The sequence below is a fragment of the Strongylocentrotus purpuratus genome, unplaced genomic scaffold (genome assembly GCF_000002235.5).
Source record: "Strongylocentrotus purpuratus isolate Spur 01 unplaced genomic scaffold, Spur_5.0 spur5_scaffold_9, whole genome shotgun sequence".
Taxonomy (NCBI): domain Eukaryota; kingdom Metazoa; phylum Echinodermata; class Echinoidea; order Camarodonta; family Strongylocentrotidae; genus Strongylocentrotus; species Strongylocentrotus purpuratus.
Genome location: NW_022145615.1, coordinates 16,002,202 through 16,028,987, shown reverse-complemented (window position 1 = coordinate 16,028,987; position 26,786 = coordinate 16,002,202). Strand labels below are relative to the sequence as shown.

Below are 26,786 nucleotides of genomic sequence, written 5' to 3'. Positions count from 1 at the left end.
TGTTGGTAGAGTATTACTTTTTTTCAATTTGATATGTATTCTATTATATTTCATTGACACTTAATATGAAAATGTTGGACACAAGAGTGTCCATTTTCTTCTTTTTGCTGAGTGTACATATATGTATGTACATGTATGTACATATATGTACACTCAGCAAAAAGAAAAAATGGAGGTGAAAAAACAGAACTAATCGCAACAAAAACAAAAACTAATGGCAATCATCACCAAGTTAAATTACTTACCTGTGTGATATAAGATACAGATATATGAAGTTTACTACACTTTTTGGTTTCATTTTGCTATTATGGTATTTTTACCGAGTCTATGTATTTTCAGAAGGTCTACAAGACCTACATGCTGTTCTACAGGCTGTTCTGTCATAGGGCTGCATGCCACTATTATATATAGGAACCTTTCAGAATTTGGTATAGAATAGCAAATATTTATGGCTTATTGAGTGCATGCTGAATGAGTGGAAATTGAGATTCTTTTTCCTGCTCTTGATTTAAAAGGAATCATCATTTTCTCTGTATGGAAAATCAAATCAAAATTGAAAAGGAGCATCATTTCTTTAAAGTTAAGTGCTTTCAAATTAAGATCTGTACTAGTTTACAGGAGGAATTAGACCACCCTGCAAGGTCACTGACAGGGGGTTATCTCATCAAATCAGCTCTCAATTAACATAAGAAAAAGGGGATCATGGTGGGACCAATGGTCACCGATTAGGTATTGTTTGCTATATAGAGGGCGCAAGTAGCTACAAGTAGTGCAGTGGGGCTTTAAAACATTAACAAATATGTACAAAACATAAATATCAACTATATTTCTAATTTCATATTTACAAAGAAAATCAAACAGCTGAACATACATTTGTGTCAGCATGTAGTCTATATAATATACAAATAATACACAGCAGTCGGGGCATTAGTAAGAATTACCCACACAAGGTACCTTTGGAACAGTCTAACATGCCCGAGGCGGTAGCCAAGGGTGTTTGGACTGTTTTGAAGGTACCGAGTGTGGGTAATTTTACTAATGCCCGAACAAAATGATGTAAATCATTTGTTTTATAAGATTATGTTTTATTTGTTTTATGGAAACTATGTTTTATAGCATGATTTTACTAATGACCAGTCATTAGAATTGGATAATGACCGGTCATTATCCAAATTAAAGAAATGCCTGGTCACGTGTACGCTTTCAACCAATCATTTGATTAGGATCCACGTCATCATCTTATAAAATGTATCTACGGGTATACCCTTTCATTGGTATTTACTATTGCACTATTTAAATAGGTCTACACTCAGACATTTTCACATATATATAAAGAATGTTCCTATATTTTTACATTAAATGCAACCTTTCCAAATGTACATCCTAATCAACATCATGGATGGAATATTCACAGAATGTTGTGGATAACTGCTCTCTCTGCAACTCGCAATATACATTATCTTCTAGGTATATAATACTCTCAGGCGGGAAAAAAAATGTTTTACATTGTAATTATTACACCAAGTTTATACACTGATGTCAGTTATTTCTTTATTCTGATTTAAGAGATTCAATTAGTACTCTTTGTTCTTGTCTAGTCCCAATCTTCAACTTTCCAAAAACAGCGAGTAAGTCCCAAACTTATGTTTCGAGGGTAACAAGCACAAAAGAACTGTGCCTACTCCCATACAGGATTGAACCCTGACCCCGATGGAGGCATGAAGGGTGTGTCCTGCGTGATGGCTCGGTTAGTCCTTGGAATGGCTCCCTCACCCTCAACCAGGGCAGTGTAGATGCCAGGATCACTGTCCACTCCAGTCAGTGCCATGTTACGCATGTTAGGCATCTCACTAAATGGAAGATAGTCTTGGCCTGTAGAAAAGTAGATTCAATTGTATGAATGGTCAGGTGGGGGCATACAAAGTTAATACATCAAAAACATATGAAGATTTAAAAAAGTACATGTACATTCTAAAATACTATTTTATAAGTGAGAAAAACATGCTTCGATTGGCTGTAAGATCATAATGGAAATGGTTACGATTGATATTGTTTCATAGTTTCATAGTTGCACACTTTATATGCTGCTTCTATTCAATCATTATTCTAAGACAAGGGAAACGCTCTCGGCGGTCTCGCCTGCATCACGCAATTCGATATGATGAAAAATTGAAATTGGGACATTATTTATAGGCAGAGCGGCCCATTAACAGGTCCCCAAAATGAAATCCTCTGAATATAATCAGCATTTTGAAGTGAATATTGACTAAGAATCATCAAAAGAATTATTTGTATCAAGATTGATAACTTTCATGAAATATGAATAAATAACAAAAATTGATTTATTAATTCTCACAATAGGGTTGTGAAAAACATCATCCAAGTCTACTGACCTAAAATGACCTTTGACCCTGACTTTGTCACTTAAAAAATAATCACATGATTTGTGATACTTGATAACCCTTATGTTCAAGTTTCATGGAATAGGAATGTATACTTTTAAATTATGATAAAAATTCAAAATCTTAACCTCATGCCACAACATAGTCTTAGTTTGTTGACCGAAAATGACCTTTGACCTTCACTTAGTGACCAGAGATTCTGCTCACATGATTGGGGATACTTGATAACTCTTTAGTCTAAGTTTCATTGAATAATAGTTTATACTTTCAAAATTATATTTAAACTAGATGGAACTTCGACTGCACGCAGTCATAAATGATTCCTTCATCGTAGAGCAATTTTACAAACCAAAACAGAAGCAATTTTTTAAATTCAAGTTCGATTGTAATCCATAACAGGTTCTCAGAATATCGTGATTACAAGCTATTTTTTTTATATTCATGTATGACCCTTTAATCTGTGACCTTTGAGATAACGTGATCACGGGAACAGGACGTAAGGACAGATCAAAACAACAACAAATCAAAACTTAACCTCAGGTTAAGTTTTTGATGATGATGCCTCAACATAGTCTAAGTTTGTTGACCTGAAATGACCTTTCAGTTTCAGTTTCAGTTTATTAAAAAAAAAAAAACACAGGGCATAGTAATCATGACGAACAAACATGATCCAATCGAGACCCCAAAAAGCAATGCTTGTGAGTGGGGCCCCTTTGGAGGATGGACATCTCAATCCCAGCGGATTGGCAAAGAGACCAACGTGTTTCAAGGATCTGCGCAATTCAAAACATGAAAGATGGTAGGATACAATCGATCATGGATACGATACAGTCTCACGCGCGCAGAGCCCTTAAAACAAGCAGGTCCCAGAGTCCGCCAACCGAGATCAAGAAATTCATTTACAACAAAAAGAAAACATGGTAATTTACACAAATTATTACAAGGAAATGGCAAGGTTGTGTAACTTAAAAACATATTTACAAGGAAAAAAACATGTATTAACAATAACTGATTACTAGGTTATATAAATTTAAAACATTTACAAGGAAAAAAGCTGAATCACTGACAACATCATGGACACCCTTAACCCCCCCCCCCCCCCCAGCCGTATACCGGCTTATCATGCTGTACGCATTAAGTTCACACACACACACACGCATACAGAGGCTGACTGGCTAATCCTTGCTATAATATAGTACAGTCAGTACTAGCGGCAATCTATTTCAATCTATCTAACAGATATGATACCTTTGACCTTGACTTTGTGACCTGAAATTCTCCTCACATCATTAGGGATACTTGATAACCCTTTAGTCCAAGTTTCATTGAATATGAATTTATACTTTTATAACTTTTATAATTATACTAAAAATTTAAAAACTTAACCTTGGTTAAGATTTTGATGTTGATGCTACCGCCGTCACCGGAAAAGTGGCGCCTACATGTATGTCTCGCTTTTTGCTACGCAGGCGAGACAAATACGATCCCCTAGATCAGGGCTTCTCAAAGTCCGGACTGGGGTCTGCATCCGGACCGCAGGGCATATCAATCCGAACCGGTCGGGAGGCTCTGCTTTTTTTTAATTATTTTTTTATTGTAACAATTCCCCTTAGATCAGATAAAGACTTAAACAAGCGTCATTTTCTACAGTTTCCAACTTACAAGTGTCATTAATGTAAATTTTAGGAGATTGTCCGGGTCTGAATCGAGATTGAGGAATATTCAAGGGTGTCCAGCTTTTCAGCAATTAATAGCAACGTTACTGGTTGTTCTACTTCATCTGCAGTATACAGTATGAATTACCAGAAGAATTTTCATGAAAATGGCATCCCATGTGTCAGACCTTTAGCTTTCATGGAAATCACGTCCGGACCGTCAAGGAAAAATTTTGAGAGTTTATGAGATACTTGTTCACCCTATTGCAGAAATTTTTCTAATGGCCTCCTATACCGGGAGCTAGGGGTATATATACAGACCCCCCTACCATAAGATGGCGCTCTCCCAAACTTCGGACAGGCAACATTGAGTGTCATTTTTACTACAAAAAAATAGCGCTTTCGTAAGATTTCAGCACCACAATATTGTGTGAGTGTTGTAAAAAACACCTTTCTTATAGTTCTACCTAACTTAAATCTACCCAAAAAGAGAAAATGATATTTTTTTCATGAAATCAACCTAGTAGTCAAACTTTCCCCCGTCTTATGATCTTTGATCCGGTTTCATGCCTCCGATGAATGCGTATTATCCACGCTATATGTGCGCTATACATGAACGTCCGAAATTTGGCAAGTGCGTCCGAAGTTTGGAATGAAAAAAAGATTCTGCAGGTAAGTAAATAATTCTAGTTTTCCATTTTCTTTACTAATTTTCTTTTACATGACATACATAAACAGTATTTGCACAATAATAGTGTATTTGATCTTTCAATAATTAAAAGAGAATTTTATGTTTTCCCCCCTTATGTCTTAAGTGTCCAAACTTCCGAAGTTTGGCGGTCTCACTCTAGATACCGTAATTGACGGTGTATTAACCGCACCTTTTTGCCGCTGAAAAAAATTCAAAGTCGGGGGTGCGGTTTATACACGGTACACACAAAACTAGATGGAAATCGACTGCGCGCAGTCGAAAATGATGCCTCCGTCATAGAGCAATTTTACAAACCAAAACAGAACACATTTTTCGAATTCAAGTTCAATTGTAATCCATTAACAGGTTCTCAGAATATCGTGATTACAAGCAATTTCTCATATACATATATGACCCTTTGATCTTTGACCTCATGACCCTAAAATCTACTCAGTTCATTGGCTCTGCAAGATGTCCTGAGTTAAATAGTAATCCATCTGTCAGTTCTAATGAGAATGTGTTCACAAGCTATTTCTGCATACAAAATGAGCCCATGACCTTTGACCTTATGAACCAAGAATCTACTCAGTGCTTGGCTCTGCAAGTAACATACATGACCTAATTTTGGCAGGAATCCATCAATCGGTTCTTGAGAACGCGATCACGAGCTGTTTTTGCATACATAATGTGCGTTGTGGCCTTTGACCTTTGACCTCGTGACCCCAAAATCTAATCAGTTCATCGGTTCTGCAAGTAACATACATGACCTAAGTTTAGCAGCAATCGATCAATCGGTTCTTGAGATAACGCAATCACGAGCTGTTTTTGCATACATAATGTGCGCTGTGGTCTTTGACCTTTGACCTCGTGACCCCAAAATCTAATCACTTCATCGGTTCTGCAAGTAACATACATGACCTAAGTTTGGCAGCAATCCATCACTCGGTTCTTGAGATAACGCGATCACGAGCTGTTTTTGCATACATAATGAGCCCTGTGACCTTTGACCTTTAACCTCATGACACCAAAATCTAATCAGTTCTTTGACTCTGCAAGATACATACATGACCAAAGTTTGGCAGGAATCCATCAATCGGTTCTTCAGATAACGCGATCACGAGCTGTTTTTGCATACATAATGAGTCCTGTGACCTTTGACCTTTGACCTCGTAACCCCAAAATCTAATCAGTTCATCGGCTCTGCAAGATACATACATGACCAAAGTTTGGCAGGAATCCATCAATCGGTTCTTCAGATAACGCGATCACGAGAACGGGACGTACGTACGTACGTACGTACAGACGTACGTACGTACAGACGGACAACCCGAAAACATAATGCCTCCGGCTACTTCGTAACGGAGGCATAAAAACAAAAAAAATAATAATATTAAAGTTTCGATTTATGCCCCTCCATCTGGCGCTATGCCTTGCAATGTCTCCCAGCTCAGTAATCGGTGTGTTGACTCACCACTCGGAAACTAGAACAACACTCAAATTTATCTGTCAGCTTGGTTTGAAAGTAATCTTTCTGATAGATTTCAATATGTAGTTTATAATAATAATTCCTCCAATTTTTCTTCTATTACATGGCGTACCACAAGGTTCTATCCTAGGTCCTCTACTGTTTTTTAAGTCGGCAAAGGACGAAAAAGAGGGGTGCGGTTAATACACGAGGGCGGTTTATACAACGTTAATTACCGTATGATAAAAATCAAATTAAATTTGCATTCCATTCATTTATTTTCAGCTCATCCCTAAATTTCTTACCACATGGAATGTTTTTCTTCATTCTTTCTGTCTCAGTCTCAAACACTGTTTCATGATCCTCCCAATGCCGATCACATGCAGCACATAGGAAGTTAGAATGGAAAGCCCCACAGCCACAGCCTGTTCCAAATAAACATCATAACAAACCTTTATCTTATGCTTTAAGCACTTATATTTTCTTTCGTTATTAACAGCTACATTTATATGATAATGAAGCTGTCGTTACTGTTAAACAAATAAAGCTGATGCATTACAAGATAGTTTGGGACTTGGAAAGGGAGACAATAAACTTAACTTCTGGTGATCTTGATAGGAAAGTTGGATATTAAAAAAATAACTGTATTTTTTCACAAGATTTTCAATCTGATATAAATATTTTTTATTAAAAAAAAATCATTGAATTGATAATTGGTAACATTGATAAATCAAACATCAAAGTAGCGGCATGATACATCAAATACTGCAATGCTGGAAAAGAAAGTGAACTTAATAAAACTAATCTCCACACACTGCTCAGCAGCCTAACCAGAGCTGCCAACCTCCAGAACAGAAAATCAGTAATCACAAGGCTCAAAATCAGTAATTTGGGGTATAAATCAGTAATTTCTTATGCGGCGCTATGAATCTAAAAAAACGACACGCCAACACTGCGCGGACGCATGATTATCTGAAATTTTTGGTGATTTTACTCACACAAAGATGTTAAGTATTGAATTTCAGGTCATCACAACACAGTTTATCATGAAAAATGGCTCCTATTCACAGCACTCGCTACGATAAATCATATTTAATTCATTAAAAAAAAATTTTAAAAAAAAAAATAAAAAAAAAAAAAAAACTTTTTTTTTTTTTTTTTTTTTAAATCCGTAATTTGAGACAACATTCCGTAATGGTCGTTAATTTCCGTACCAATTACGGAAAATCCGTACTAGTTGGCAGCTCTGCCTAACCTACCCCCAATTTTGCATCTTCTTAATCCAGTCACATCATGTTGCTCATGGGTGTGTTTACACTTGCATTTTGCTCTCCATGTGGAGGGGTCAAAGTTCCTTCTGCGCTGAAACCAGAATTCTCCAATGTCTTCTGGACGGCCTGGTATGAACGCAAAGGCTTTACAGCGACAGACATCTTGCTTGCAAGGTACACGGACACTATGACCTAAAATAAATATAAAGGAGAGTAGACTTCTTGTCAGGGTTATAATTACAATTCAAATCGATCATTTTAAATCCACTGCAATATAACCAACAACAACAACAAAAAATCAAACTTGATTAGCAATTAAAAACTAGATGAAACTTCGACTGCGCGCAGTCGAAAATGATGCCTCCGTCATAGAGCAATTTTACAAACCAAAACAGAAGAAATTTTCAAATTAAAGTTCAATTGTAATCCATTAACAGGTTCTCAGAATATCGTGATTACAAGCAATTTCTCATATACAACCCTTTGATCTTTGACCTCATGACCCTAAAATCTACTCAGTTCATTGGCTCTGCAAGATGTCCTGAGTTAAATAGTAATCCATCTGTCAGTTCTAATGAGAATTCGTTCACAAGCTATTTTTGCATACGTAATGAGCCCATGACCTTTGACCTTTGACCTCATAACTCAAGAATCTACTCAGTTCATTGGCTCTGCAAGATACATACATGATCTAAGTTTGGCAGGAATCCATCAATCTGTTCTAATGATAAGGCGATCATGAACAAGCTATTTTTGCATACATAATGAGCCGCAAGACCTTTGACCTTGACCTCATGACCCCAAAATCTAATCAGTTCATCGGCTCTGCAAGTAACACACATGACCGAAGTTTGGCAGGAATCCATCAATCGGTTCTTGAGATAACGCGATCACGAGCTGTTTTTGCATACATAATGAGTCCTGTGACCTTTGACCTTTGACCTCGTTACCCCAAAATCTAATCAGTTCATCGGCTCTGCAAGATACATACATGACTAAAGTTTGTCAGGAATCCATCAATTGGTTCTATGTTTTAATCATAATGTTGACTCCCATGGGGAAAATGGCTGGCAAGGAAACTGCAAACTTTGGAGAGATTGTTTTCCTTGCTAAGTAATCAAATATGAGTAATATGTAATTTCAAGATATTTTTAACTGGTTCACAATTTTTAAAAAGGCTGTCAGCTATAGTTTGATGGATTTCATTTTTCTTAAACTAAATATCAAGCGGTCTCTCTCATTTAATACATTATATATTCAAGTATCAACACTGCTCAAAATACATGGAGAGCATTGGATGAGTTTGTGTAGAATTACTGAAATAGCCACTGTAGCCCTTCCCAAAGATTATACTTTTCTTCTTGGGAGAAGTATTTCCCATTTACAGCATTTTTAAAAATATATTAAAGTTGATATTCATTAAAAAGCACAAATATGGCAAATAATATATTAATGGAAAGCGAAAAGCATCTAGATTACCATGATATTCACAACATATCGTATCAATATATTGAAATCCTCTAAAACACAATTTAGAAACACCTCTCAGATTCTTAGAACACGGAAGTTGACTTATAGCGTGAGACGCTGTTTTAGTGACGTAGTTATATGGACCCAGCTGGCGCGCCGTTAACAGTACAGCTACATACAACGCGTAAAACAACATCTTTTACCAATATATTCCGTCCAATTTTACATGTTATTTTTTCACATTAACGTATGCAAAGAAACATGACACACATATAGAATAACAAGATTGATGTTTTTTTGTTCGGATATTCCTCATCGGTTTTGTAAGCCTGTTAAATTAGCGTTAAATCAGACCATAGCTTCGACGAAGTTGTTGATCTCGACAGGCGGACCTGCATGGTCGATGGTGCATATACATATAAGCTCAAATTTGTAAATTAAAACGAACGAACGAGTTGAAGATACAAGCTGAATGAGTACCATTACAAAAAAAAACAAACTTGAATCTAATTATACATACAAGAAATGGCATTTTCTGCAAAATCTCGAGCCCTAAAGTCCGAAAGTAAAAAAAAGTGACCGGTTTGTTTACAGATCAGCAGAATTAGATTTCACGCATTGAAGCTATGAGTATATGAGTATAGACCGCCGCACCTAAGTCTTTATCAACGCAGTGATTTACTGTGATTTCCAATACAGATATGTTGAAAATACTGTTATCTTATACATGATTTTTAAATGAAGGATATGAATAAGAAATAAATTAGAGTATGAGAATAGAAACTGAACTGAAGACTGCACTGCACTGATCTTCGCAGCGGCAGATAGCCTTGCGGTGCTCCCTTTGCTGGCCGGTCCGTCGCGTCAGCTACTAGGCTAGCCGGCCGGCCTTGTTATAGAGCTAAGCTAAGTCGTCAAGTGAATAACACGCGTCAGCGGAGCTGAGCAGTATGTGAGGCTGAGCTGGCTGACTCGGACGGTGGTATGCTCTGGTATGCTCTGGCAACAATCAGGCAATTATTCATATAGGCCTACCGATATATCATTATTGGTCATTCTTTTGTCATTGTGAGAGTGCTATTTGTGACTGTGTCTGTGACGTGTAGGTATGCTTGAGCTCCGGCTCTAACTAGCACGGCCGCGGCGGCATCACCAGCAGTAGCATCTGCACCTGCAACTTGACGAGCAGCCTCATTTAAATCGTCATCTATTTCACCAATTTCGCCCTGGTCATCGTTACTACTCATAAAACTATATGAGCTCACAGTGTCCTCATTATCCTCCTCCTGAACACTGTTGACTTCAAAATCTAATTCTAAGTCAAGATCGGCCATAATCGTAATATAGAGAGTACATTCATAGAGATAGCAAAGTGAATTGAAGAAGCACAGCGATATGTTTTGCACGCAAGCGATCAATAGTCTTGTGCGCTCGTTATCATAGTGGTCCATATAGTGACGTCACTCGATAACGTGACTCCGGGACCCCAATCAGGGGCGTATACCGGGGTGGATGTTTATCAACATTGGATTTGCGATTTCTGCGTTCTGTTTGCCTCTTGGATGCTGGAATTAGTCCAATATTGATGTAGACATATAACCTTTGCATTGATATGAGATTTAACCACATTGATAAGCAATGAATATCAACTTTAACCATCGGACCTTGCATTAGCACAATCTACACTATTATATAACTACTGCCCCTGGATGTCATACATAGTACAAATCTGTGAATCAATATAAGAATGGTTATCTTACCATTGTATGGTGTATGTTCTTGAAGGAGATGACCACAGAAGCACCTTGATAGACGACCTACTCTGATGCAATCCCATGTAAACTCTGGACAACGCCAACCAATGTACACACCTGTCAAACAAAGCAAGATAATCTCCTTCAAACTCAATATGATCAAACTGTCACTTGCCTCTTCAAGGTTTACACAATTCAACTGTTCATCAAATTGTAAATAATTATGTTTTTAATAATTTTCTATGAGAAGTAAGAAAATTCTTTTCAAACAAGGAGTACAGATGTAGTTTTAAAATAAGTTTTTCAAGATCCTTACCAAGAAACCAGAGACTGCATGAATATCAACACAGACTTAGTCTGAAAAGTTTAAGATTTAACAAGTCAAAAACATCACAGCATGTATCATAGGAATCATAATAAGTTTTATCATGAGAAGAGAGTCATCTATATAAAACATCTCAATAAATTTTGAACTACTATAACAATTTGAAAGTAAACCAAAAACAAATTTTTAAACAAGAAATGAGTTGTTTAATTGAAACAGAGCCAAGCAGATAATAGTCATTAATATCTAAGGAGTTTTGAATTCAGAGTTAGCTTTCATCTCAAATTAATTTGCTTGTTAACTCATATCCTGCCATGAGACTGCTAGCGCGCTATTGTTATAGTGCTCTGTGCATGCGAGCGCGCTATCGATTGAATGCCACGTTCATGCTAGCGAGCCACCGCTACTCTGCTTTGTGCACGCAAGGGCGCATATGTAATAACAGTCATTGTTCATGCCCATTGTACCGTGCTGAGTACTTTTGCAGCGCTATTGAAAGTACCATCGCGTGCATCAGATTATCGGCTTTGGATTACGCGTCTATGGGCGCGTTCATGCTTGATTTTGAAGGCAGAATGAGCGATTTGTAACGCTCATCGTAATCGCTCATCGTAATCGCAGTTCCACGGTGCACTGTTCATGCTCACTTCTCCAGGCAATTCTCCTTGGGTGGCCTTCAGCTGGATTCGCAAACCTGTGTGCGCATGCTACGTAGACCCACTAGAGGTCAGTGCGTTGACCCCATTTAAACGCGTTTACAAATTGTAAACGCATCTTTTTGTGAGTTTACGATCGGCGATCGTGATCGCCGTTTTTCGGTGATTCTACAAAAGTGAGCATGAACGCAAGCGTGTTTTAAAGGTAAAGACCAGTTATGGTCATGCAATTGCATTGTGAAAGAAACGTTGTGGAATCGATCAGAAAAGGTTGATCATCTAGCATCTAGCATCTGCAAGGTTCTGGAATCATCAAAATGATAAGAAATTTGGCCCATTCTTTGTAAAGTTACAAGCACTATACACAGAAAGATGTATATGGGACTACCCTATATCTCTCACAGACCATGAGAGAAACAAATTTACCAAATATATGAATTAGTAGGCGGTTTCCCGGCAAATTTTTAATCATCATGTATTAGTCAAAACATATTCTTTCACATGATTGGTAATGAGAGCTTCCATTTCATTTTTTGAAATTGGGGCGTTTCCAATACTGGTCTTTACCTTTAAACTAAACGCGTAACAGATGCCTGATTCTGGCCGTCAAAATCAAGCATGAACGCGCCCTTTGTATACAACAGTCAGATTGGATTTTCTCGAGTAATTTAGCGATTTGTTTTTGTAAAGATTTAAATAACACGCGCTTGAACCAACCTTAAAATTAACTTGGCACACAGGAGATTTGTGGCTGGCACAATAGGGATTAGCACTGTGGCATTGGGTGCATTGTATGGGTGGCAGCTTAAGAGTTAAATACTAGTTAAATGCTATTTTTGCATACACAATGACCCCCTTTGACCTTTAACCTCGTGACCCAAAACTCTACTCAGTTCATTGGCTCAGCAAGATACATACATGAAATAAGTTTGGCGGGAATCCATCAATCGGTTCTTAAGATAACGCGATCATGAGCTATTTTTGTATACATAATGAGCCCTCTGACCTTTTACCTTTGACCTTGTGACCCCAAAATTTGATTATTTCATTGGCTCTGCAGGATACATACATGACCCAAGTTTGGCCAGAATCCATCAACCGGTTTTTGAGATAACGCGATCACAAGATTTTTTTGCATACACAATGAGCCCTGTTGACCTTGGACCGTGGACCTTGTGACCCCAAAATCTAATCAGTTCATTGGCTCTGCAAGATACATACACGACACTAGTTTGGCGGGAATCCTTCCATAGGTTCTTGAGCACATTTTTTTTTTGGTCCTGAAAATTGGACAATTAGGCCTACCGATATTTTGTTCAGTGGGGGGGGGGGGGGGGGGGGGGTGTGCTTTTGTTTCACCCTTTACCACACACATTTAAAATAAAAAACAAGAAATGTAATTCGTCATTTGGACGAATTAGGTGGTCTGTTATTAAATCTGGTGGACGTTGATCTTGTTAAGAATTGTCACAGCTACAACTTATCAAATTTTTGAAGAAAATCGATCAATATTTACAGAATTACAATCCTTTTTCCATAAATATGGTGACGTCATAATATGCAAATTCTTATTTGAGTTCCAAGGAATTATAATGATGTTACAATAAACTTAGAGGACAAATGAGACATGAAACCATATCTACAATTCATAATCTATTCAAATATGAAAAGAAAGTTGGTGGTCAAAGGGCACCCTAAAGAGCTATAATGGATTTTGTATATGCATGTTTTTGCCCATATATCCTATGCATTACAAGAGCTCGCACGCACGGACATTGATCTTGAATGGACCCTCATTCCGTTATTAATGGTCATTAAGAGATAAACTTAGTATCAAATTGTTTGAAAAAAAATAGGGAATAAGATGACAGAAAACAATGGCGATTGTATATTGCGTACGGCCATGACGAACGAATACGCGCACGTGTGCGTGATTTAAAAAAAAAAAAAGATGCTCAAAATGGCCTGAAACGTATGCAAATTAATTTAAGACGAATTAAAGCATTTCTTATTGACTTGAAATTGACCGGGCGGATATCACATCATTTCCTTTTTCCATTACACGCAATCAATTGGAGCAATGATGGCCTTTTTCCACTGAGATGGTACGAGAGCTAGTGAATATGAATTTTCAAAATTTTGCACAGAGTGGACAGCTCAAGTGCAAATTCTCGAAAAAAAGATGCGCAGGGATTCCATCAGGTCCGCCTGACTTCCCTGGATTGATTTTTTCAGCTCCTTGTAGATTTCTTATGGTTGGATCATTGGAGGAGGTGTTGGCGAGGGAAGGTATTTAAGAGGGCAATTTGCTCAAAGTTCAAGTATAACAGCACTAACATTAGCAAAGAAATTGTATCTCACTATTCTGACATTTGATTTCCCAGTCATCGTTTTGATGTTTTTGTGCCAGTTAGAAAGATTATTGCGTTTAAACTGTTGAACTATGTTAACATAAAATTTGCCTTACAGAGATTAAAATTGAATGAGCCACTTTGTTTTAAAGATCTCTCCAGCTTGCAGTTGACGGATAAGAGATTTTAAGTACGGAGTTTATCCATGGCATGTCAGTTTGATGTTGCTTTATCATCTTTAAAAGAAAGTGTTCGTTTATTTTTTCATGAATAGTGTCATAGAAGTTATCCCATATCACCTGTAAACTATCTGTGCAGATGACTTCAAACCAGTGATGGTGGCAAATCGATTAACGAAATGATCAAATTTCAGAATCTCTCATTAGTCGGACAGTTTTATTTGATGATGATTTGCCTTCGACAACCATAAGACAGTATTGTGATCACTGTACAAACAGTCCAATCGGTGGTAAAATGAGAGAACAACTTTATAGATATTTGAAACCTTTACAAATACAATGTTAACAGGGCTGATACATACCCGATTTAATAGCTTCAGTAGCAGCTACAGTCTCAGGATCAAACAGTTTCTTTACTCTTGGACCAAACTCCTCTCTGTTCATTGCTCGTGCTACGTCGATCAGCTCAGCTTTTTGAGCAGGAATGATGGGACGACAGGTGTATCCTGTGTAATGTAAATAATCAATGAAAAATGGCTGAAAACCCAACTGCCATATAATCCAAGGTTTCTAATGTGGCATAACCATTTATTGTCAAAATTCATTCCATATGCATAGTGCCACATTTAACATACTTGTGAATTGATCCATTATGGGGCATTGTAATTAAACAAAACAAAAATTGGTTGAAAATATAAAAATATACATACATACATACATACATACATATTGATATTTATATAGCGCCTGGCGCCTTTACAAAAACATGCTCAATGCGCTTTACAGTAGTAAATAAAACAGAATAATCATTTAGCTCTCCGAGTGCATACACTGTAAATTTGTTGTGTAAAGCTGTGTAAAGTAATTCAAAAAATTTGTTCACAACATGAACCAAGCCTGGTTCATACAGTACACAACCTCGTTCACATCCCACACAACTCCATACAACGTCTTCTCAAAAAACAAATAAGTTTTGAGATTTCTCTTAAAAGATCCAACTGAGGAGCAGGAACAAATGCTTAATGGGAGACTATTCCAAATAGTAGGACCAGAAAAAGTTATATTTTGTTGACCCTTCTTCGAATCGATGCGGGGCATTTATAGAAAGAGGTTCTGACCTTGAGCGTAATGAATATTTTGATTATCCCAAAAAGTATAAACTTTTTATTTATAGCTAATGATCTAATTATCAACATTAAACTCTAGAAATTTACTAAAAACCAACACATAATGTTATGTCTAATGTTCATTACAAGAAATCATGTTTTAATGAGATTAATTGTCAAATTATGAGCTTCCTTCTCCAACATTGTCTTTCACCACCTCCCTGGCACACAGAAGCAATGCACTGACCTTTAGGGAAATACATGCCATCCTTCTTAACCATGGGCAGAGCTTCTTTGGCTGCCTTGAGAGAGGCGATGGCTCCTGTAGACTTTGGCACCAGAGCCCTCGTCCCCGACTTCTGTCTTGGGGAAACCTGCTTTGAAGATTTCTTCTTGATGGAAGGAGACACAGGTGGTAGTCTGGGCTTGTTACTCTTGTCATCTAAACCACTAGGACCCCTTTCTAGCTGGTCCAATGGTGATCCTCTGTCAAGACAGAGTGGTGTTACCCTGCCATTGATCTGAGGTGAAGGTGATCTATTGAGATGTGTTTGGTTACCAGTTTGTAGGTCCAACGATATCCTGGGAGACAAATCTTTGTTTCCATGGTACAGAGATGAGGAACCTTGTCTTGGACTCCTGTTTGATGATGAGAGTGCCTTGGACCTTACTCCTGACTTTGACGGAGCTCTATCAGAAGACATCTTCCAAAGTCTTTCTTGGGCTACATTTGAAGATACATCATGAAGAAGAAAAAATATTTAGGGAGAGAAATACATATGAATTTATTTCATTTCTAGTTTTTTCTCTCGGAAGATTTAATGAAAATTGAAAAAGATATAGGAAATTTATGGAATTCTAAAGTTTCGCATAATTTCAAGGAACAGTGATAGCTGTATGCAAACTAGCGAGGTTTTGATATCATCCCCTCACTATTCCTGGAATAATTTGATTACCGGTATGAAATTTCAAGTTTTTCTTCTTTTTTACCCTAACTCTAACCCACACATAGGAGCATCACTATCCTGGCTGTGTAGTAAAAGCTTTGCTTTTGATTCTCAACATTTCAAACACCACTGTACAAAACTCAACTGATTTCACTCAAAATCGGTACTTTAGTGACAATTGATGACACCTAAATAGCCATAAAATACATTATTATCTATATAAGGCTTCCAAGTGGTACAATAAATCAGTGTATTAAATATCTTTAGCGCAGTGCCCGGATGACCGACCAATATTGTTTTCGTAATGCTCAGTCATCCAGGAACTTCCAACTATTGATATTAATGTCATATCGATGTCACACGAAAACAAATCAATATTTACCAAGGTAAGTTAAATTTTGTTATTTTGCTAGTCAGAATAATACAGATAATAATAATAATATCGTATGGCTTTGTTTTTGTGTGATAAAAGAATATATTGCTCTCGCTAAGACAATATTAGACTCATCCAATATTGTGATAGCTTGAGCAATATACTCTTGTATCACACTCAAAGCCATCCAATATTACATAAATCTTTTCAACTTACCGATGTTAGAAAGAATATTTAGAAAATTCAAATCGTGAGTCTACTGTCAAACTCAGTGGTGGATCCAGGGAGGGGGGGGGGGGGCAGGCCCCCACCCCTGGGGAAAAAACGTGTAAAAACATGATAATTTTACCTTTGTTTGGAGATGGGCCCCCTCCCCTGGAGCTCAAGGGGGGGGGGGGGGGGTGCAATTCAATTTTTGAGGGCCAAAACAAAATTTAGTGCTCATTTCCTTATCCTAGATCTAGATTCTAGGCCTTAACAAACTTGTTTAGTCTAGTCTAGATCTACTCATAAATTAAAATGGCACCCATATTTGCGAATGCGCACTCTTGTAACCATAAAGCGGTGTATTGAAGCCAAGGGAAAGATATGTAAAATAATTGGACCTGAAACAAGTGAAAAGCTAAGTAGGTCTAGATCATAGAGCTATATACTACTAACACTAGAGGGCGTACTCGCTCAAATTGCTGTGCCGACCTGGAGCTTTGGCCGCCATTACTAAGAATAGAAAAACGAATGACCCAACAAGATACTGTGCACAACATACGTGGACAAATTTGGAGAAGCCAGGTTCGTGCGTTGCATTTGGTTGTTCGAACCGAAGAAAGAAAGGGAGCTGCATAATCTTTCACAAGTAAGTTCTTCTTAATGTTATGTTGATTAATAAGGAGATTCTAGAGCTAAAAATGTAGTTTATGCAGTGACTGTACTCGGGTATTGTCTCATGACAAGCCACCGCAGCTAACGTTCCTGCAGCAGCGGAGCGCGCCAGTCCATGGGTTAAGGTTCTGGGGACGGTGATGGGAAAATTCTGCTGCGCTTGAGTCGCAATTCCAAGAGTCAGAGAGTCCAACTCGGAAATATTAACTCCATGAGCTTGATTCTATTAACGAAAAGTCTAGAATATATAATTAATGTTATCTTATCTTAATTTTATCTTATAATGTCAACTTCTTTATACTAGATCTAGATCTAGACTCTACTACTAGACCTCTAGTCTTGATCTAGATAGATCTAGTCTAGATCTAAACTCTAATTTCTAAAGCCCGAAAAGCAAAGCTAGGCTAGCCTGCCATATTTCACATCACAGAGTTATCCAACTAGGCTAGGCTAGCCTATAAAGCCCACCGCACACTACAATATTTCTATCAAATTTGCTTATGACTTGTTGACATCATTATTAAATACTGCTTCGCGATTGGCTGAAAGCTGCTTTCAGTTTCAGTCTTAAAAATCATATGAAATAGCATGAATGGTAGAACAATTGTCATATTATGAGAAAAAACTCATTATTGTTTCCATTTGCTTTTATTGTAATGCAGGAATCCACCCAAGAGAGGAAAAGGATGTTACACACCACTATCTCCTTCCTGAGTGCTGTGCCTACTGTCTTTCCTGGACATCCTCCCTATAAACAGACCTATGGCTCAAGACTCCCAGCAAAACCATGTACAACATCCGAAAGTGTTCTTGTGCCTCCAAAGAAACCCTATGACATTACAAAAGAACATGACTATTCTTTTTCTGGTCTGAGTTGATCAGAAACTGAAGATAACCAGACAGCAACTGCAGGATGCCAAGAAACAGCTTAAAGTGGTGAAACAGAAGACAGGAGAGATGGGAAAACCAGGACTCTCTGCAGTCTCTTGCAGGAAGTCCACGAAAGCAAGCTCATTAGCCAGGATCAGCTTGACCTACTTCGACACAAATTTTGAGAGAACGCATTTACAGAAAACCCCAACTTTGTCTTATTTCATCAATATTTGTTTTCAAACATATTTGTTTATAAAAACCTACAGAATTGTATGTTAAATGGCATCCTATTTCACATTATACAATTTAAGTGAAATTTTGCCATCAAATTTGTGGGGCTCCAAACACTTTAGAGGGGCTTCAATACACATGTTCCAGCATTTTACAAGTTTCAAGTAGTTGTTGGACATGACATCTAAATTCACATCACAGGGATTGTGTCTGGTGTGGATTGGCTACGATGTAAATAGGCTTTCTTGATCTGGAGAATGATACTATATAGTGACATCTTGTGTTTTACAATTACAACTGTTCTGTAGCTAGTCTATACACTGTTGCAAATGTTGGGGAGACCAGGGCTTAAAGCCCTCCTTGAAGTCAGGAAAAACCTGTTTTTTCTCTTTTTATAGTGAGCAAACTTCAAGGAGAAAATTCCTCAGTCTATGCAAAAAAGAAAACAGAACTTCATACGTACAAACTACAAAGACAGATCAGTCTTTTATATTTTGCCTCTTGTCTGCATTGCTTATCCAATGGATGATTGACTGTGAAGCCGTTTAAAACTGGAGAGAGCTTTCAAAAATCTTCAAGAAAAACAGAACAATCTGAGACTTTTGTTCTGTGTAATGAAATAAAATTCTTGGGACACATTGTGACAGTTGCACAACTTAACTATAATGTTCTGTTCGTTAACTTTACACGAAGGCAAACTAAAAGTGGAACTTAATGCACTTGAATTTTGAATTGTTGTGAGGTACACTGTATTTGAATATTTACTCTATAAGCTTCATAATTGTACCTGCTGTATCTGATTCAGTTGCTCTATTTTTTTGCAAATTATTTGCACTCTACATGTGCTTTGATTCTGCAGGTATAAATAACCAGAGATAAACATGTAGACCTTTTTTATAACATTGTCTGGATTGCTCTCAACCAAGTGATTTGCATCATTAACGATGAAAAGCAAGAAATTCACATCAAGTGAGCCACGTTTTCAATAAACGAGAAGAATTCACAGATGTGTGGCAATTGAAAAGCTTTGTGTAATGCACAGTTGCACACCTTATACACACCCATAGATCTGTTTTGTACATAGGTTTGAATTTTGGCCCAAAATGGAAAACTGCTTTTGAAGATTTTTGATAACAGAACAACTATATGGAATAATGTCACTAGATGTAAACCCATAAGATTGTGCAATCTTTGGCTGTCTAGTATATCTACTGTGTACATTTGAGGGTAATCAGTTTCAAAACTATTATTATACCTGATGAATAATGATGTCAAAAGGCCTTGTTACTATGAGGTTTCACTGAATAGTGTATTGCAGTATCCTGAGATGTAAGTCTCTGCAATTATAGTTCTTCATAGCAATACAGGTGACTTGAAATATATATGCTCAATTACTATTTCTGGTTTGCATTTATTACTCGATGAAATGTCTTTGTAATTAGTAAATCTGGGGCTAAAATCTGAGATGTTGTTTGTGCAATGTCTGTCCTTTCAATTGTGATGTATTATAATACAATAAAATGTCAATACTTAAATGCCTATGCTGTAGAATATTCAACACATGTGTGGTAATAAAAGGTTCATTTATTCATTTTTTTTCTTCAAATCAAATTATCATAAGTTTATTCTCTAAAAACTGGTTGATGAAGAAAATAAGAAATACACTGTATCAAGGAGAATATGTTTTATGGAGAAAAAAAGTGGTGTGAATAAATAATTATTACATCAATGATCAGCTGTTTTTAAAGAATATTTATATATATTTCTAGTGAACTGTAAAGAATTGAATTATTCTTTCAGACATATAGAGATGTTCTAGAGAATAGGTGAAAGACATAAGGTGTGAATTTGATATAAAATGAGTGAGAGAAGAAGAAAAAGAATGTTTGGATGGATTGATGAATGAATGATTGAATGAATGATTGGATGAGTAAATAACATAATTTTTTTAAATAAATGTGTATAATTCTTTCCTTCCCCCTACATGTAATAATAATAATAATAATAATAATAATAATAATAGCCTAATAGTCCACTCCAAATTTTATTAAACCGAAACGGAAATTCTTTTTGCCCAATTGATCGTGAGCCCGGCAGCCACTGAGCAGCGCCAGATCGACGTTGCTCTATCCCTTACTGTTCCTATCTTCAGTATCGTCCTATATCTGCATTTCCGTTATCTACCTATCCTTCTATATTATATCTATCTATCCATCTATTTATGTGTCTAGCTATCTAGGTACCCATCTCTATCCCAAATCTATAAGTATCAATCTGTTTATAATAGCCATAAACATAAAATGAATTTATTACCTTTAAGGCATTTTAAATCAATAAACCCTGGCTCTCTTGTTCCTGTTAGTCCCAATAACTGAATTAGAAAGACATTGGCCCTATAGCATAAAACTGTGTTTAATATCATGACATAAATATCAAATACAAGTCCCAAATGATTGATTCTGATTGGTTGAAAGCCAAGTAATATTTGATGTCAAAATATCAGTTTTATATGCAACCGTGACGTTCTGCTAGGTCTAATTCTGAGTTTAAATTATTCAAAAATATTTCTTGACTCGTATAAAATAAAACACCATTTTCTTTGCATGAAATTAAGAACCGATGTAGGTCTAGATTGACAAAGAGGAAGACAAATTGAAGATATAGACCCTACTGAAATATAAATAGCTTTTTGTATCCCTTTTACCTCACCATAACACCTGTAATTAATCTTGACCTACACCAGATACCATGACTGAGGCATGAGTAGGGTTCATGCAGTATGAAAAATAGCACAAATATAACGTTTCATACTCAAAAACCGATAAATCAACCCAAAAAATGAAGCTTCACATTGCATATCAATAGCACAGTTTCAAAGGAACATCCGGGTATTTCTCTAAGTTTTGCCCTTCTTAGTAATGGCGGACCGTGCTCCATGCGCGCACAGAGCTTTGAACGGGCGCGTATGGCGAGTCCGCTCTCTAGTCTTATTTATATTTATCTCTATGAACTAGATCATGGGTGGCCGTCCCGCGGCCGCATGCGGCCGGCGGAGCTTTGAAAAAGTAATTGTTAAAATAGCTCATAAATGAAATGCGGCCTGCCGGCCCACATAGCAGCGATGAAATAGGGTAAAACATTTACACACAGCTATCTCTATTTCCATAATTTGTTTTCATCATTCACAACATATTGACTCGTCATTTGGTTGATACAAAACTCCTCCAATTCCAGCCTCATTACTTTACATTAACTTGCCGTGTTAATTTCAGTTTGCAATTTCCGCATGCAGTAATGTTTGTAAATATACAAATGTTGTGTATCGAGAAATATGTTTGAAATGCCATATTTATACAACCCTTTTCTCCCGCCCTTGAATTTTCTCATGAATCTTAATCGTAAACTTGTCCCCTTTCGCCGCGTTCAATGAGATGTACAGTGTAACTAATAAAGTTAGGATATTCTTTCTGATGTGTCCTTGAACATGGCATCGACTTTGAGACCTGCGAAGAGAAGGAAAGTTTCTGATGAAGTCAGAAACTTTAAATCATATTGGTCTCTAAAGTATTTCTTCATAGAAGAACACAATTTTCAGCACAAGTTTTTGTTTTGTCCTCCAATATTTAAACCCCCCCCCCCCCTTGAGCACCAGAGGAGGGGGCCCGTTTCCAAATAAAGGTAAAATTAACGTGTTTTACCTGTTTTTTCCAAGGGGAGGGGCCGGCCCCCCCCCCCCTCCCCTGGATCCGTCACTGGTGTGGGGGAGAGGAGGGGGGGGGAGACTACCAACGGTCCGCCAAGTTATGCCAATCATTAGCTGTGGCCCGCGAGCTTTAAAAGGTTGGCCATCCGTGGTCTAGATCTACCAGCGCTGCGACCCACACATAGGAGCATCACTATCCTGGCTGTGTAGTAAAAGCTGTGCTTTTGATTTCAAACACCACGGTACAAAACCCAATTGATTTCACTAAAAATCGGTACTTTAGTGACAATTGATAATAGCAGTAAAATACATTTTTTTTAAACTTAGTCTAGGCCTAGTCCTAGATCTACTGATGTTAAAAAGAATAATTTAAAAATTCAAATTGTAAGTCTAGTGTCAAACTTTGCTTACAGCTGCATTGACATGATTGTGTAGAGTCTATGCGATATTGTGTGGTGTGTGTATTTGTGTATGGGTATAATAATACTTGCCTCACAGCATGTATGCAGTGCTAGAGGTCAATACGCATTAGCATTGACTCTCTATGTAGGGAGGCCAATGCCCGGGCGTAAGGCTTCTACACCTACGATTTGTGCGCTTGTCGTCCAAGTCAGAAAATTACCAGAAGAAAAAAAAAGCGGGAAAAAAAAAGAAAACAAATAGAGTAAAGGAGCCGGTTTTCGGCAACTTAAGACAAAATCCTATTTTTTGGACCCTTTACTTCCTATTTATTATCATTTTTTGTTCAAATCGTGAAGCAAATATTATCATTATTTAAACAAAACAAGAATCCCAGAAAAAAATCACGAATTGCCATGACAATATTCATTTCAATTTTCATTGTTTCGGAGTCAGTTTTCGGCATAGCGTACCAGTTTTCGGCCGCATGTACAAAGTCAATAGGAAGCGCGCGCACGCGTCGTGCGTTTCCGCGCTGATCTATAGCACTAGCGGGCGGAGCAGATATCCCACGCCGGAGCTCCCCGGAGCTCGCCAGGCCAAAAACTAGTACTGCGGTGATCAGATATTGGATTCTGAATTAGACAGAGATATCGTGTGTGCGTTGCGGTGTGCGGCTGCATTGATTTAATACATGCGATGAGATACTTTTGAGCTTGCGACTAGCACAAAATCGGGCTCTAAATCTGAAAAATACTTGAAATAAAGCTCATTTTATGGTACCCATATTTCTTACAGACACGCGTAAGATACTTGATTTTTCAGATTCGGGTAGCGGGACCGCCGATAACATCGCTAAAATGTGATATTTTAGGATATATTTTTCATTGCAAATGTGGTTCTTCAGTGACACTGGCATGGTATGGTATGTGTGGGATATGTGTTATGCTATTATGCGATGTATTTTAGAGGGATTTTACCTTCATCCAACCTATCGGCCGAAAACTGGAGCTGGCCGATAACCGGCTCCTTTACTCTATCTATGGAATAAAATCTATAACAAATGCACAATTGTACAATTGTACACTCCACAACATATACCTACAATCACGGATCTGTAATGGTCTTTCACCATTTGTTGACGATCTTGCAGATTTTGACGTATTTGAATTAATAATAATAATAATAAACAATATTTATAAGGCGCTTAATACTGGTGTCTCTAAGCGCACCATATTCTGACTTAACAATTATTTACCAAAACTTATAATAAACACACAACTTATACATCTGTTCTTTATTCAATAAATCATGCATATATAATAATAAAAAATAAGATAAGAGTGAGATCAAACAAACATACATACAAGAGGTCAAACATAGGATCAAAAAAAAAAAAAATAAGACGGTGTGCACCTCCTTTGACCGACTCACAACTGCAGAATATTATTTATGAATTAAAAAGGTGCGTTTTCAGCAAGGACTTGAATTGGTCAAGAGAATGAATATTATGAAAGTGCGCTGGTAATTTGTTCCAAAGGATAGGGGCATTTACTGAGAAAGCTCGGTCGCCATATTTTGTAGCGGTACGAGGTCCGAGGGTTAACTGCAAGGTTGATGATGATCGAAGAGGTCTTAAAGAACTAGAAGAACGAAAGGAAATCAAATCTGAAAGATATTTAGGGGCTTGGCCATGGAGAATTCAATAATTATGTTAGCAGACGAACATTAAAGTGCACACAAGAGAAACTAGAGGGGTCCTAGAGCTAGAGGGCGCGGAGTTTAGCTCACTAAAATCCTTCTCGATGGCAGAAGGTAGACCCTAAAAATATGGAATCCATTTTAAATGAAATAACTTTCGATAACTTTTAACAACTAGAAAATATAACGAAAAAAGATTATATCTTTTTAATTGCAGATTTGTAAAAACTGCACATTCGAAGGTAGATAGAGTACGATGTTTTTGTCAATCTTGCGTTGGTTTGAGGCCGATAGCTATAGCCATCTCAAATTGAGAAGAAAAACTGTGAACAGTGATGTCATTGTTCTAGCCAAATATGGAGGTATTGCAACATCATAATATGAATATGTATGAGCTCCGGTCAGAACACCCACCAAACAAATTTGGCTAGTCTCAAACACAGTACCTTATTCTCAGCAGTAGACACCAGTGTCGTGCAGTAATGTATCAGAAATGTTAAAAAAGACATTTCAGTAAAAAAAAAAAAAAAGTCTACGTGAGCAGTCTATACTCCAATTGAGAAGTGTAATGAATGCCATGATTTGAATGTGTGTGTTTTAGTGTATGATATGGTTAGTGAGAGAGAGAGAGGGAGAGAAATATATCTGTCAGTACACGTCTATCATATGTCTGCGTACGTTGGATGCGTGCAGTCCTATCGACTATGTTTGATTCCGTATTGTGTTTGCTGCAAGTTGGATTTATCGATCGTTGATAATGCAGTGTCAGATTGATCTTTACTCGTGAGGAAATAGTAATCGGAATACATCTCAAAACTAAGGTAGACCTACGCCTATTTATTTATTTCAATCACTTTCTTAGTTTACAATGAGTGGCTTTCGAGCTTTCTCTCTATTATGTTTTGACCCTCCATGCCATGGCTATTTCATTTCAGGATTTCAGGATTTCAGGATTGCGGCTTGCATGCAATTACCGTACCTGGCCTGTAGTAATGTGTCGGTGTGTGCGACCGATTCAAGGCTAGCCGGATGATGAATGTACTTTCGCGCGAAGTTTTGAACTTGTTGTTCAGGCAATGACACGCCTATTCCCTCAGGCCTCTCTAGACTAATTCTCGACGTAATTTTCGGGGACATGAAATTGATTGTTTCAAGGGCTCTTATGTACGGCCAGGGCCTAGCCCTAGGCGCGGCATAGAACTAGAAGGAAAGGCCTAGAAAATAGCTGGATATCTCCTATTCTATGGAACTTCTGGAGTCGGCAGATGGGCGAGTTGTCTTAGCCTAGAGGTCTATAATACTAATAGACTAGACCCTACTTGAAAGAAAATGCTTTCTTTTAATCTTTGTTTTATTGTAAACAAATTAGTAATTGAAAAGTTAGATTTGGGCATTGGCCTCCCTCCCCCACCTCCAGTCAAAACTCTTCTTCGGAGTAGACCTATTTAGGAGGAGAAGAATCCAAGATCCAAGATCCCTACACTATGCTGCGACCGAATGGTCGAGTTACATCCAACAATACTCAATAGGCCTAACTTTTTTTACATCATGAATGTCAACACATTGGACAATGCGAATGCGAAGGCCCATTTTAAAATCAACTAAATTGCCTTAATGTATAGAAATTTGTCGAAGAGAGTGCAGCTTACTGCATTTACTATTTCTAAGTGCGTTGATATTACTTACACGATTATATATAAAAGGATATGGAAATACCAGGCATTTTCTCAGGTTTCTAGGTAGGCCTACGCCATTTCACAGGATAAACACTTTCTTTCTTATCTAGCGCCCCCATCGGCCATACAGCAAATTCTTCTTCTTCTTCTTGTTTTCTTCTTCTTCTTTTTCCGAGTTCTTCTTTTTCCGAGTTCTTCTTCTTCTATTGATTCTTTTCCCCTGATCATTTCCCTTTCCCTCTCCTTTTGTTTCTCCTTTTTCTTAATGGTACTAGACCTATGTCCCATTTGCGGGCCCAAAAAATTCCAACCGCATTTGAAAGATAATACTAATTTAGAAATTCCCTTCCCTTTAAAAAAAAGGAGGGCTTGAAAATGTCTTTAAGTGGGAAAATAAGGATTAGTTGTCGAATCGACTTAAGAGCTATAGAGCCAGTAAGTAATAGTCTGATTTTCAGACCAGTGTACCGAATGGTCGTACGTTTTATGCTTCGCAAAGATTCAATCAGTTTAATTTTGGCATTCACAAGAAGTGGGTTATTGATGTAGACAAATGCTCATGTGCCCTTTACAGCTCATTTCATGTATATTACCAAAGAAGAAAAAAAGCCAGTCAGTCACTCAATAGTGTCTGACAGTAAAGTCTAGCAAGTTAACGGGTTACCTTGCATGATTTGAA

At 37.4% G+C, this 26,786-nt stretch overlaps 1 protein-coding gene across 1 annotated transcript; it reads right to left on the bottom strand.

Moving 5' to 3' along the window:
• Positions 1-1,147: 1,147 nt before the first annotated feature.
• Positions 1,148-26,223, bottom strand: LOC576199 (protein FAM221B). The gene is made up of 7 exons (XM_030976704.1): positions 26,118-26,223; positions 15,573-16,049; positions 14,582-14,725; positions 10,715-10,825; positions 7,473-7,676; positions 6,519-6,638; positions 1,148-1,872 (listed from the first exon to the last, which is right to left on the bottom strand). Exons 2-7 carry the CDS (start codon positions 16,027-16,029, stop codon positions 1,679-1,681), a joined length of 1,230 nt encoding a protein of 409 aa, XP_030832564.1. The 5' UTR covers positions 16,030-16,049; positions 26,118-26,223; the 3' UTR covers positions 1,148-1,678.
• Positions 26,224-26,786: the final 563 nt, after the last annotated feature.